General features: G+C 41.5%; 1 protein-coding gene across 4 annotated transcripts in view; it reads right to left on the reverse strand.

The window, feature by feature from the left end:
- The window catches only part of LOC118966091 (transcription elongation regulator 1-like protein), a 213280-nt gene that overhangs the window by 16928 nt on the left and 180914 nt on the right, over positions 1–15438 (reverse strand). For all 4 annotated transcript variants that reach the window (XM_036988692.1, XM_036988689.1, XM_036988676.1 and 1 more), the window contains 2 exons: positions 13858–13983; positions 3863–3951 (listed from right to left, as the gene is read on the reverse strand). In XM_036988692.1, the coding sequence (XP_036844587.1) occupies positions 3863–3951; positions 13858–13983 (215 nt within the window). The remainder of the gene's footprint in view (positions 1–3862; positions 3952–13857; positions 13984–15438) is intronic.

Consider the following 15438-nt stretch of genomic DNA (forward strand, 5'->3'; position numbering starts at 1 on the left):
TAGCCTAGCGGTTAGAGTGTAGGGACGGCAGGTAGCCTAGTGGTTAGAGTGTAGGGACGGCAGGGTAGCCTAGTGGTTAGAGTGTAGGGACGGCAGGTAGCCTAGTGGTTAGAGTGTAGGGACGGCAGGTAGCCTAGTGGTTAGAGTGTAGGGACGGCAGGGTAGCCTAGTGGTTAGAGTGTAGGGACGGCAAGGTAGCCTAGTTTTTAGAGTGTAGGGACGGCAGGTAGCCTAGTGGTTAGAGTGTAGGGATGGCAGGTAGCCTAGTGGTTAGAGTGTAGGGACGGCAGGTAGCCTAGTGGTTAGAGTGTAGGGACGGCAGGTAGCCTAGTGGTTAGAGTGTAGGGACGGCAGGGTAGCCTAGTGGTTAGAGTGTAGGGACGGCAAGGTAGCCTAGTTTTTAGAGTGTAGGGACGGCAGGTAGCCTAGTGGTTAGAGTGTAGGGACGGCAGGGTAGCCTAGTGGTTAGAGTGTAGGGACGGCAGGGTAGCCTAGTGGTTAGAGTGTAGGGACGGCAGGGTAGCCTAGTGGTTAGAGTGTAGGGACGGCAGGTAGTCTAGTGGTTAGAGTGTAGGGGCGGCAGGGTAGCCTAGTGGTTAGAGTGTAGGGACGGCAGGTAGCCTAGTGGTTAGAGTGTAGGGACGGCAGGTACCCTAGTGGTTAGATTGTTGAACTAGTAACCGGAAGGTTGCAAGTTCAAATCCCCGAGCTGACAAGGTACAGATCTGTCGTTCTGCCCCTGAACAGGCAGTTAACCCACTGTTCCCAGGCCGTCATTGAAAGTAAGAATTTGTTCCTAACTGTCTTGTTAAATAAAGGTAAAAAACCATCCAGTTTTGTTTATTCACGGAGGAAAATGAACATTAAAATAATTTCACTTCTATTGTTTTTTTTTTAAATCCTGGGTTAATAGTGAAATAAGGAGTGTTGATTATAGTGTGACAAATGCTTTACCCTTGTAATGTCCACAACACCGTCCCAGATACAGCCAGAGCCGTTCAATTACTAAGGCAACGCATGACCAACCCCTTAGATTACTGAACCCCTTCACAGAGGGGGAGACGATTGGTCCCAAATGGCACCCTATTCCCCATATGTAGTGCACTACTTTTGACCAGAGCCCAGGTCAAAAATAGTGTACTATAAAGGGAACAGGGAGCCATTTGGGACTAATAAAGAGGCTGGTGTGCCGAGACTGTAGACGAACCGCCCCCACAGCATTCATTCGACTTTTAATGATTTACACATCCTCTCCTTCTGGGGGAGTTTTACTAATTAATACAGCTGGGAGGATTTTGCAAACAATTACCGGCAGAGGACTTAAATTGACCTCTCTTCCTATCAGAGCCAAGATGAAGCAGTGGTATTTGGACCCTAAATCTTACCGACTCTGTCCTGGTGCCCCTTTCCAACATCTAATTTGGCGAGCAGGAAGACGTTTTATGTTGGTAGGTAGAGTGAACAAAGCAGCATCAACCAAAATCTTCCAAACAGGAAGAACCAACCTCTTATCTCAGCACCCAGAAGCAGATCGGCTACTCAGCTGTGACGAGAGACTTCTCATTATCAGTGATGGAAAAAAGGACCCCAATTGTCATACTGGAGTAAAAGTATAGAAAATTAAAATAGAAAAATTAAAATAGAAAATGAAAATAAAAGTGAAAGTCACCCGGTAAAATATTACTTGAATAAAAGTATAAAAGTATTTGGTTTTAAATGTACTTCAAAGTACTGATGGCTAAAATATACAAAAAAAAAGTAAAAGTATAAATCATTTAAAATTCCTTATATTAATGAAAACCAGACAGCATCATTTTCTTGTTTTGTTTAATTTACGTGTAGCCAGGGGCCACGCTCCAACCCTCAGACATCATTTACAAACGAAGCATGTGTTTAGTGAGTCCACCAGATCAGAGGCAGTAGGGACGACCAGGGATGTTCTCTGTTTAGTGAGTCCTCCAGATCAGATTCAGTAGGGATGACCAGGGATGTTCTCTGTTTAGTGAGTCCACCAGATCAGAGGCAGTAGGGATGACCAGTGATGTTCTCTGTTTAGTGAGTCCTCCAGATCAGAGGCAGTAGGGATGACCAGGGATGTTCTCTGTTTAGTGAGTCCTCCAGATAAGAGGCAGTAGGGATGACCAGGGATGTTCTCTGTTTAGTGAGTCCTCCAGATCAGAGGCAGTAGGGATGACCAGGGATGTTCTCTGTTTAGTGAGTCCTCCAGATCAGAGGCAGTAGAGATGACCAGGGATGTTCTCTGTTTAGTGAGTCCTACAGACCCGAGGCAGTAGAGATGACCAGGGATGTTCTCTGTTTAGTGAGTCCTACAGACCCGAGGCAGTAGAGATGACCAGGGATGTTCTCTGTTTAGTGAGTCCTCCAGATCAGAGGCAGTAGGGATGACCAGGGATGTTCTCTGTTTAGTGAGTCCTCCAGATCAGAGGCAGTAGGGACGACCAGGGATGTTCTCTGTTTAGTGAGTCCTCCAGATCAGAGGCAGTAGGGATGACCAGGGATGTTCTCTGTTTAGTGAGTCCTCCAGGTCAGAGGCAGTAGGGATGACCAGGGATGCTCTCTGTTTAGTGAGTCCTCCAGATCAGAGGCAGTAGGGATGACCAGGGATGTTCTCTGTTTAGTGAGTCCTCCAGGTCAGAGGCAGTAGGGATGATCAGGGATGTTCTCTGTTTAGTGAGTCCTCCAGATCAGAGGCAGTAGGGATGACCAGGGATGTTCTCTGTTTAGTGAGTCCTCCAGGTCAGAGGCAGTAGGGACGACCAGGGATGTTCTCTGTTTAGTGAGTCCACCAGATCAGAGGCAGTAGGGACGACCAGGGATGTTCTCTGTTTAGTGAGTCCTCCAGATCAGAGACAGTAGGGAGGACCAGGGATGTTCTCTGTTTAGTGAGTCCTCCAGATCAGAGGCAGTAGAGATGACCAGGGATGTTCTCTTGATAAGTGCATGAATTAGACCATTTTTCAATTCAAAATGTAACGAGTACTTTTGGTTGTCAGGGGAAATGTCTGGAGTAAACATGATTTTCTTCAGGAATATAGTGAGATAAAAAAAATAATGGTAAAAATAAAAAAAAATCGTAAAGTACAGATACCCCCCAAAACTATTTAATTAGTACTTTCAAGTATTTTTATTAAAGTACTTTATACCACTGCTCATCATCTGACATCGATTATCAAAGTAGAACTCTTCCTCTGTTCCATCAAATCCATTTGTCATGTCTCACTACGGCACACAGGACTAAAACCTTGATAACAGCTGGTGTGGTTGGATGTGGCCTAGATCTGGTAGAGGTAGTTATGCCACAGCTTCAGTGTAAGTTAATGAACATTGTTGTGTGGTTGGATGTGGCCTAGATCTGGTAGAGGTAGTTATGCCATAGCTTCAGTGTAAGTTAATGAACATTGTTGTGTGGTCGGATGTGGCCTAGATCTGATAGATGTAGTTATGCCACAGCTTCAGTGTAAGTTAATGAACATTGTTGTGTGGTCGGATGTGGCCTAGATCTGATAGATGTAGTTATGCCACAGCTTCAGTGTAAGTTAATGAACATTGTTGTGTGGTCGGATGTGGCCTAGATCTGGTAGAGGTAGTTATGCCATAGCTTCAGTGTAAGTTAATGAACATTGTTGTGTGGTCGGATGTGGCCTAGATCTGATAGATGTAGTTATGCCACAGCTTCAGTGTAAGTCAATGAACATTGTACGTGCCAAATGAAAACCCCCCTCTTTCCTTATTTACGTAGTGCGCACTACCTTTGACCTGGGCCCATAGTGCTCTGGTTAAAAGTAGTGCACTACATAGGGAATAGGGTGCTGTTTGAGGTCTAAGACGACCACCTACCTACCTCTGTGTGTTTCTCCGGGGTTGTTTCCTGCAGTGTATGCAGCACCAACGTCGCAGCGCATGACGCTCTTCTCCTGGACAACCGCTTATCTGCAAGAGTAAAGAGAGAGAGAGAGACGGCACGTTAGCTTGTGGACTGGATTTTGTTGTTGTTGTTGTTGTTGTTGGTATAATAATATGATGATAAAATTGCAAATCTATCTCAATGTAATTTGCAGCTGAGTAATCAACTCAAAAGTATATGTTCAGGAGCCACATCACATCAAATGAAATGTTATTGATCACACGCGCCGAATACAACAAGGTGGAGGAGACCTTACAGTGAAATGCTGATTTACGAGCCCCTAACCGACAGCACAGTTTAGACAAACAACAAAAAATACAGATAAGAAATAAGAGATAAAAGTAACAAGCAATTAAAGAGGAGCAGTGGGGGGAAACCCCAATTTAAACAGGAGGGTTTCGGTGCACAGTCAATGTGCTGAGGCACCGGGGAGTTGAGGTACATCACATCAATCTAGCTGTGGATGACTTGTCCCGTCCTCCCAGGCAGGTCTTTACAGCTAGAGGTTGGGAGGAGAGCAGAACACAACATGACCAAGCAGACAGACGGACACACGTACTGGGTGATGATGATGATGATGGTGATGATGATGATGATTGGAGACAACAGTTAGGGGAACAGCGGACGAAGATTATTCAGATTCAATTGAACACTCAAATGTTCTACATTACTGTCTGTGTTAAATGTTCAACATTACTGTCTGTGTCAAATGTTCTACATTACTGTCTGTGTCAAATGTTTAACATTACTGTCTGTGTCAAATGTTCTACATTACTGTCTGTGTCAAATGTTCTACATTACTGTCTGTGTCAAATGTTCTACATTACTGTCTGTGTTAAATGTTCAACATTACTGTCTGTGTCAAATGTTCTACATTACTGTCTGTGTCAAATGTTTAACATTACTGTCTGTGTTAAATGTTCTACATTACTGTCTGTGTTAAATGTTCTACATTACTGTCTGTGTTAAATGTTCTGCATTACTGTCTGTGTCAAATGTTCTACATTACTGTCTGTGTCAAATGTTCAACATTACTGTCTGTGTCAAATGTTCAACATTACTGTCTGTGTCAAATGTTCAACATTACTGTCTGTGTTAAATGTTCAACATTACTGTCTGTGTCAAATGTTCTACATTACTGTCTGTGTCAAATGTTCTACATTACTGTCTGTGTTAAATGTTCTACATTACTGTCTGTGTCAAATGTTCTACATTACTGTCTGTGTCAAATGTTCAACATTACTATCTGTGTTAAATGTTCAACATTACTGTCTGTGTCAAATGTTCTACATTACTGTCTGTGTCAAATGTTCTACATTACTGTCTGTGTTAAATGTTCTACATTACTGTCTGTGTCAAATGTTCTACATTACTGTCTGTGTCAAATGTTCAACATTACTGTCTGTGTTAAATGTTCTACATTACTGTCTGTGTCAAATGTTCTACATTACTGTCTGTGTCAAATGTTCTACATTACTGTTTGTGTCAAATGTTCTACATTACTGTCTGTGTCAAATGTTCTACATTACTGTCTGTGTTAAATGTTCAACATTACTGTCTGAGTCAAATGTTCAACATTACTGTCTGTGTTAAATGTTCTACATTACTGTCTGTGTCAAATGTTCTACATTACTGTCTGAGTCAAATGTTCAACATTACTGTCTGAGTCAAATGTTCAACATTACTGTCTGAGTCAAATGTTCAACATTACTGTCTGTGTTAAATGTTCTACATTACTATCTGTGTTAAATGTTCTACATTACTGTCTGTGTTAAATGTTCTACATTACTGTCCTTGTCAAATGTTCTACATTACTGTCTGTGTTAAATGTTCTACATTACTGTCTGTGTCAAATGTTCAACATTACTGTCTGTGTTAAATGTTCTACATTACTGTCTGTGTTAAATGTTCTACATTACTGTCTGTGTTAAATGTTTAACATTACTGTCTGTGTCAAAAGTTTAACATTACTGTCTGTGTCAAATGTTTAACATTACTGTCTGTGTCAAATGTTTAACATTACTGTCTGTGTTAAATGTTTAACATTACTTTCTGTGTCAAATGTTCAACATTACTGTCTGTGTCAAATGTTCTACATTACAGTCTGTGTCAAATGTTCTACATTACTGTTTGTGTCAAATGTTCTACATTACTGTCTGTGTCAAATGTTCTACATTACTGTCTGTGTTAAATGTTCTACATTACTGTCTGTGTTAAATGTTTAACATTACTGTCTGTGTCAAATGTTCTACATTACTGTCTGTGTTAAATGTTCTACATTACTGTTTGTGTCAAATGTCTACATTACTGTCTGTGTCAAATGTTCTACATTACTGTTTGTGTCAAATGTTCTACATTACTGTCTGTGTCAAATGTTCTACATTACTGTTTGTGTCAAATGTTCTACATTACTGTCTGTGTTAAATGTTCTACATTACTGTCTGTGTTAAATGTTTAACATTACTGTCTGTGTTAAATGTTTAACATTACTGTCTGTGTTAAATGTTTAACATTACTGTCTGTGTTAAATGTTTAACATTACTGTCTGTGTTAAATGTTCTACATTACTGTCTGTGTTAAATGTTCTACATTACTGTCTGTGTTAAATGTTTAACATTGCTGTCTGTGTTAAATGTTCTACATTACTGTCTGTGTTAAATGTTCTACATTACTGTCTGTGTTAAATGTTCTACATTACTGTCTGTGTTAAATGTTTAACATTACTGTCTGTGTTAAATGTTTAACATTACTGTCTGTGTTAAATGTTCTACATTACTATCTGTGTTAAATGTTTAACATTACTGTCTGTGTTACTATCTGTGTTAAATGTTCTACATTACTATCTGTGTTAAATGTTCTACATTACTATCTGAGTCAAATGTTCAACATTACTGTCTGTGTTAAATGTTCTACATTGCTGTCTGTGTTACTGTCTGTGTTAAATGTTCTACATTACTGTCTGTGTCAAAGCTTTCATTTTAAACCCCCCAGGTTCCATGCTAACACACACACAAACACACACACTCTCTCTCTCACTCTCTCTCTTTGTTGGAATAATGGTCTAATTTTTTACCAGGTGGAAAATGTTGCAATTATACAAAATGACTTGTTCATCTTTTGGGGATTCATTACAAAATGCACAACCAGGCTGAGTTCGGTAACCATGTTAGTAACCAATTATAGGAGTATATGTCTATTAAATAGCAGAAGATCACCTGTGAAAACGGTCAAGTCAAGTGCCTCTGAAACAACAGTAGCTGTAACTTTTTAATACCAACAAAAGCTTTACTGCCTCTGTGGTAGAGTACAATGTTGTCCTGGTGTTAGTATCTTCTACATTCCTGTCAGGTATACAGTACAATGTTGACCTGGTGTTAGTATCTTCTACATTCCTGTCAGGGATACAGTACAATGTTGACCTGGTGTTAGTATCTTCTACATTCCTGTCAGGGATACAGTACAATGTTGACCTGGTGTTAGTATCTTCTACATTCCTGTCAGGTATACAGTACAATGTTGACCTGATGTTAGTATCTTCTACATTCCTGTCAGGTATACAGTACAATGTTGTCCTGGTGTTAGTATCTTCTACATTCCTGTCAGGTATACAGTACAATGTTGTCCTGGTGTTAGTATCTTCTACATTCCTGTCAGGTATACAGTACAATGTTGTCCTGGTGTTAGTATCTTCTACATTCCTGTCAGGTATACAGTACAATGTTGTCCTGGTGTTAGTATCTTCTACATTCCTGTCAGGTATACAGTACAATGTTGTCCTGGTGTTAGTATCTTCTACATTCCTGTCAGGTATACAGTACAATGTTGTCCTGGTGTTAGTATCTTCTACATTCCTGTCAGGTATACAGTACAATGTTGTCCTGGTGTTAGTATCTTCTACATTCCTGTCAGGGATACAGTACAATGTTGACCTGATGTTAGTATCTTCTACATTCCTGTCAGGTATACAGTACAATTTATTTATTTATTTTTTATTTATTTTACCTTTATTTAACCAGGTAGGCAAGTTGAGAACAAGTTCTCATTTACAATTGCGACCTGGCCAAGATAAAGCAAAGCAGTTCGACAGATACAACAACACAGAGTTACACATGGAGTAAAACAAACATACAGTCAATAATAAAGTATAAACAAGTCTATATACAATGTGAGCAAATGAGGTGAGAAGGGAGGTAAAGGCAAAAAAAGGCCTTGGTGGCAAGGTAAATACAATATAGCAAGTAAAACACTGGAATGGTAGTTTTGCAATGGAAGAATGTGCAAAGTAGAAATAAAAATAATGGGGTGCAAAGGAGCAAAATAAATAAATAAATTAAATACAGTTGGGAAAGAGGTAGTTGATAGGGCTAAATTATATGTGGGCTATGTACAGGTGCAGTAATCTGTGAGCTGCTCTGACAGTTGGTGCTTAAAGCTAGTGAGGGAGATAAGAGTTTCCAGTTTCAGAGATTTTTGTAGTTCGTTCCAGTCATTGGCAGCAGAGAACTGGAAAGAGAGGCGGCCAAAGAAAGAATTGGTTTTGGGGGTGACTAGAGAGATATACCTGCTGGAGCGTGTGCTACAGGTGGGAGATGCTATGGTGACCAGCGAGCTGAGATAAGGGGGGACTTTACCTAGCAATGTTGACCTGATGTTGATATCTTCTACATTCCTGTCAGGTATACAGTACAATGTTGATATCTTCTACATTCCTGTCAGGTATACAGTTCAATGTTGACCTGATGTTAGTATCTTCTACATTCCTGTCAGGTATACAGTACAATGTTGGCCTGATGTTAGTATCTTCTACATTCCTGTCAGGTATACAGTACAATGTTGACCTGATGTTAGTATCTTCTACATTCCTGTCAGGTATACAGTACAATGTTGGCCTGATGTTAGTATCTTCTACATTCCTGTCAGGTATACAGTACAATGTTGACCTGATGTTAATATCTTCCACATTCCTGTCAGGTAAAGCTCTTCTCTCCTCTTCAGGTATATAGTGGTAATGTTAATATCTTCTACATTCCTGTCAGGTAAAGCTCTTCTCTCCTCTTCAGGTATATAGTGGTAATGTTGATATCTTCTACATTCCTGTCAGGGATACAGTACAATGTTGACCTGATGTTAATATCTTCCACATTCCTTTCAGGTATACAGTACAATGTTGACCTGATGTTAGTATCTTCTACATTCCTGTCAGGGATACAGTACAATGTTGACCTGATGTTAATATCTTCCACATTCCTGTCAGGGATACAGTACAATGTTGTCCTGGTGTTAGTATCTTCTACATTCCTTTCTGGGATACAGCAGTAATGTTGAGCTGATGTTAATATCTTCCACATTCCTTTCAGGTAAAGCTCTTCTCTCCTTTCAGGGATACAGCAGTAATGTTGAGCTGATGTTAATATCTTCCACATTCCTTTCAGGTAAAGCTCTTCTCTCCTTTCAGGGATACAGCAGTAATGTTGAGCTGATGTTAATATCTTCCACATTCCTTTCAGGTAAAGCTCTTCTCTCCTTTCAGGGATACAGCAGTAATGTTGAGCTGATGTTAATATCTTCCACATTCCTTTCAGGTAAAGCTCTTCTCTCCTTTCAGGGATACAGCAGTAATGTTGAGCTGATGTTAATATCTTCCACATTCCTTTCAGGTAAAGCTCTTCTCTCCTTTCAGGTATACAGCAGTAATGTTGAGCTGATGTTAATATCTTCCACATTCCTTTCAGGTAAAGCTCTTCTCTCCTTTCAGGGATACAGCAGTAATGTTGAGCTGATGTTAATATCTTCCACATTCCTTTCAGGTAAAGCTCTTCTCTCCTTTCAGGTATACAGCAGTAATGTTGAGCTGATGTTAATATCTTCCACATTCCTTTCAGGTAAAGCTCTTCTCTCCTTTCAGGGATACAGCAGTAATGTTGAGCTGATGTTAATATCTTCCACATTCCTTTCAGGTAAAGCTCTTCTCTCCTTTCAGGGATACAGCAGTAATGTTGAGCTGATGTTAATATCTTCCACAGATATGATATTGAATGTATTCCAGCTGGGACATAACAAATCAGGGATATTTATTGCAGCCTGATGGCGGTGTGAATATTGATGGAGCACAATAGCAAAATCAATACTTGTTCTCTGCAATCTAATTAGGAGTCACGCACGCACGCACACACACACACGCACACACACACACACACACACAGCATCAAACACACACGCACACACACACACACACACACACACACACAGAGGAGAGCTATAATGAAGGACAAAACACAATGGGTGGGCTAAAAGGTGAACCAATTGGATTCAGCCACTACCCATGTTCCAGTTGTGTCTATATTTACTAAACACTAAACACAGTAAGGAATGAGACTAACAAATTAATATGCAGCTTAGAGTTATCTATAGTACGAGCATAGATATATGCAGTATAGAGTTATCTATAGTACGAGCCTAGAAATATGCAGTATAGAGTTATCAATAGTACGAGCATAGAGATATGCAACATAAGGATGTCTATGGTAAGAGCATAGAGGTACACATTGAGTGGACAAAATATTAGGAACACCTTCCTAATACTGAGTTGCACCCCCTTTTGCCCTCAGAACATCCTCAATTCATAGGCGCATTGGACTCTACAAGGTGTCTAAAGCGTTCCACAGGGATGTTGGCCCGTGATGACTCTACAAGGTGTTGAAAGCGTTCCACAGGGATGCTGGCCCCATGTTGACTCTACAAGGTGTCTAAAGCGTTCCACAGGGATGTTGGCCCATGTTGACTCCAATGCTTCCCTCAGTTGTGTCAAGTTGGCTGAATCAAATCAAATGTTATGAGTCACATGTGCCGAATACAACAGGTGTAGTAGACCTTACAGTGAAATGTTGAATACAACAGGTGTAGTAGACCTCACAGTGAAATGTTGAATACAACAGGTGTAGTAGACCTTACAGTGAAATGCTGAATACAACAGGTGTAGTAGACCTTACAGTGAAATGCTGAATACAACAGGTGTAGTAGACCTCACAGTGAAATGTTGAATACAACAGGTGTAGTAGACCTTACAGTGAAATGCTGAATACAACAGGTGTAGTAGACCTTACAGTGAAATGTTGAATACAACAGGTGTAGTAGACCTTACAGTGAAATGCTGAATACAACAGGTGTAGTAGACCTTACAGTGAAATGCTGAATACAACAGGTGTAGTAGACCTTACAGTGAAATGCTGAATACAACAGGTGTAGTAGACCTCACAGTGAAATGCTGAATACAACAGGTGTAGGTAGACCTTACAGTGAAATGCTGAATACAACAGGTGTAGTAGACCTTACAGTGAAATGATGAATACAACAGGTGTAGTAGACCTTACAGTGAAATGCTGAATACAACAGGTGTAGGTAGACCTTACAGTGAAATGCTGAATATAACAGGTGTAGGTAGACCTTACAGTGAAATGCTGAATACAACAGGTGTAGTAGACCTTACAGTGAAATGCTGAATACAACAGGTGTAGTAGACCTGACAGTGAAATGCTGAATACAACAGGTGTAGTAGACCTTACAGTGAAATGCTGAATACAACAGGTGTAGTAGACCTTACAGTGAAATGATGAATACAACAGGTGTAGTAGACCTTACAGTGAAATGCTGAATACAACAGGTGTAGGTAGACCTTACAGTGAAATGCTGAATATAACAGGTGTAGGTAGACCTTACAGTGAAATGCTGAATACAACAGGTGTAGTAGACCTTACAGTGAAATGCTGAATACAACAGGTGTAGTAGACCTGACAGTGAAATGCTGAATACAACAGGTGTAGTAGACCTTACAGTGAAATGCTGAATACAACAGGTGTAGTAGACCTTACAGTGAAATGCTGAATACAACAGGTGTAGTAGACCTTACAGTGAAATGCTGAATACAACAGGTGTAGTAGACCTTACAGTGAAATGCTGAATACAACAGGTGTAGTAGACCTTACAGTGAAATGCTGAATACAACAGGTGTAGTAGACCTGACAGTGAAATGCTGAATACAACAGACCTTACAGTGAAATGCTGAATACAACAGACCTTACAGTGAAATGCTGAATACAACAGACCTTACAGTGAAATGCTGAATACAACAGACCTTACAGTGAAATGCTTACTTACGAGCCCCTAACCAACAATACAGTTTATATTTTTTTAATAAACTGAGATTAAGAAATAAAAGTAACAAGTATTTAAAGAGCAGCAGTAAACAACAACAATAGCGAGACGATATACAGGGGGTACTGGTACAGAGTCAATGTGGAGGCTATATACAAGGGGTACCTGTACCAGTACAGAGTCAATGTGGAGGCTATATACAGGGGGTACCTGTACCAGTACAGAGTCAATGTGGAGGCTATATACAGGGGGTACCTGTACCAGTACAGAGTCAATGTGGAGGCTATATACAGGGGGTACCTGTACACAGGCTATATACAGGGGGTACCTGTACAGAGTCAATGTGGAGACGATATACAAGGGGTACCTGTACAGAGTCAATGTGGAGGCGATATACAAGGGGTACCTGTACAGAGTCAATGTGGAGGCTATATACAGGGGGTACTGGTACAGAGTCAATGTGGAGACGATATACAAGGGGTACCTGTACAGAGTCAATGTGGAGACGATATACAAGGGGTACCTGTACAGAGTCAATGTGGAGACGATATACAAGGGGTACCTGTACAGAGTCAATGTGGAGACGATATACAAGGGGTACCTGTACAGAGTCAATGTGGAGACGATATACAAGGGGTACCTGTACAGAGTCAATGTGGAGACGATATACAAGGGGTACCTGTACAGAGTCAATGTGGAGACGATATACAAGGGGTACCTGTACAGAGTCAATGTGGAGACGATATACAAGGGGTACCTGTACAGAGTCAATGTGCGGGGGCACCGGTTAGTCGAGGTAATTGAGGTAATGTGTTTTACAGCACTTTCCACTTGCTCAAACATGTTAAAATGTTAAAATGTTGCACTCAAGGACTGTGGATGATGAACAAACAGATGTAATAATGTGTACAGAGATGATCTGATACCTTGCTAGAGTATGAGACACGCACACACACACACACACGCACGCACGCACGCACACACACACACACACACGCACGCTCACACACACACACTTGCACACACACACAGAAACACAGTCTGTTTCTACAGTACTCATGGGAGATGCATGTACTCATAGGAGATACAGTGGTGAGAACAAGTTTCTGGATTTTTGTTTTAGATTCCGTCTCTCACAGTTGAAGTGTACCTATGATATAAATTACAGACCTCTACGTGCTTTGTAAGTGGGAAAACCTGCAAAATCGTCAGTGTAGCAAATACCTGTTCTCCCCACTGTATGTTTACTTGACTGAGAGCGGAGTGAAGGAGGTGCTGTCACACCACAGTGATACATTTCATCTCTTTACATGGTACACTTTAAATCAATGATGGACAGATTGGTTCAGCCTTTATCCAGACACGAGGAATGATGAAAGAAGACATAAAAGCATTTGATGTTGAGATGTCAACCTCCCCGAAAACAAAGATATAAAGGCCTACGGAAGCCCACAGTACAGTAGATCTGTTCTCCTACTGTAAGCAATAGGAACGTTTCTTACAATGATGACATATTTTTGAGAAGGTCAAGGGTTGTGTTACGTTCAAATGTATTCTTCACAGAGTGTAGGACTAAATGCTTATTTCAAGCACCAACTACTCAGTCTGACGAATACAAAATGAGCCTGTACGAGTGTATTATGCAGTACAATATTTTCCTCAATACATGAATATACAGTATGGACAAAAACATGAAATCGTGTGTTAATTGATAAATTGATTGACTGACATATCCAACCTGATGAATTGATTGATTGATTGATTGATTGACAGGGTCAAACCTGATGTTGAGTGGGGTCTCCAGTCTCCGGTCATGAGAGCAACACCTGGCGCTGACAGTGATGTCATCCGGGCAAACTGGGCTGGCAGCATGGGTCCCATTAGGCCCTCCCAGGTGGCACTGGATCCTGCTCAAACAGGGACAGGGTAAGTTACCAGACATATCCTGCAGGTCAAACAGGGACAGGGTAAGTTACCAGACATGTCCTGCAGGTCAAACAACAGGGACAGGGTAAGTTACCAGACATATCCTGCAGGTCAAACAACAGGGACAGGGTAAGTTACCAGACATATTCTGCAGGTCAAACAGGGACAGGGTAAGTTACCAGACATATCCTGCAGGTCAAACAACAGGGACAGGGTAAGTTACCAGACATATCCTGCAGGTCAAACAGGGACAGGGTAAGTTACCAGACATATCCTGCAGGTCAAACAACAGGGACAGGGTAAGTTACCAGACATATCCTGCAGGTCAAACAGGGACAGGGTAAGTTACCAGACATATCCTGCTGCTCAAACAGGGACAGGGTAAGTTACCAGACATATCCTGCAGGTCAAACAGGGACAGGGTAAGTTACCAGACATATCCTGCTGCTCAAACAGGGACAGGGTAAGTTACCAGACATATCCTGCAGGTCAAACAGGGACAGGGTAAGTTACCAGACATATCCTGCAGGTCAAACAACAGGGACAGGGTAAGTTACCAGACATATCCTGCAGGTCAAACAACAGGGACAGGGTAAGTTACCAGACATATCCTGCAGGTCAAACAGGGGCAGGGTAAGTTACCAGACATATCCTGCAGGTCAAACAACAGGGACAGGGTAGATTACCAGACATATCCTGCAGGTCAAACAACAGGGACAGGGTAAGTTACCAGACATATCCTGCAGGTCAAACAACAGGGGCAGGGTAAGTTACCAGACATATCCTGCAGGTCAAACAGGGGCAGGGTAAGTTACCAGACATATCCTGCAGGTCAAACAGGGGCAGGGTAAGTTACCAGACATATCCTGCAGGTCAAACAGGGACAGGGTAAGTTACCAGACATATCCTGCAGGTCAAACAGGGACAGGGTAAGTTACCAGACATATCCTGCAGGTCAAACAACAGGGACAGGGTAGATTACCAGACATATCCTGCAGGTCAAACAACAGGGACAGGGTAAGTTACCAGACATATCCTGCAGGTCAAACAACAGGGGCAGGGTAAGTTACCAGACATATCCTGCAGGTCAAACAGGGGCAGGGTAAGTTACCAGACATATCCTGCAGGTCAAACAGGGACAGGGTAAGTTACCAGACATATCCTGCAGGTCAAACAGGGACAGGGTAAGTTACCAGACATATCCTGCAGGTCAAACAGGGACAGGGTAAGTTACCAGACATATCCTGCAGGTCAAACAACAGGGACAGGGTAAGTTACCAGACATATCCTGCAGGTCAAACAGGGGCAGGGTAAGTTAACAGACATATCCTGCAGGTCAAACAACAGGGACAGGGTAAGTTACCAGACATATCCTGCAGGTCAAACAACAGGGACAGGGTAAGTTACCAGACATATCCTGCAGGTCAAACAACAGG

Source organism: Oncorhynchus mykiss, chromosome 1 (assembly GCF_013265735.2).
Source record: "Oncorhynchus mykiss isolate Arlee chromosome 1, USDA_OmykA_1.1, whole genome shotgun sequence".
Taxonomy (NCBI): domain Eukaryota; kingdom Metazoa; phylum Chordata; class Actinopteri; order Salmoniformes; family Salmonidae; genus Oncorhynchus; species Oncorhynchus mykiss.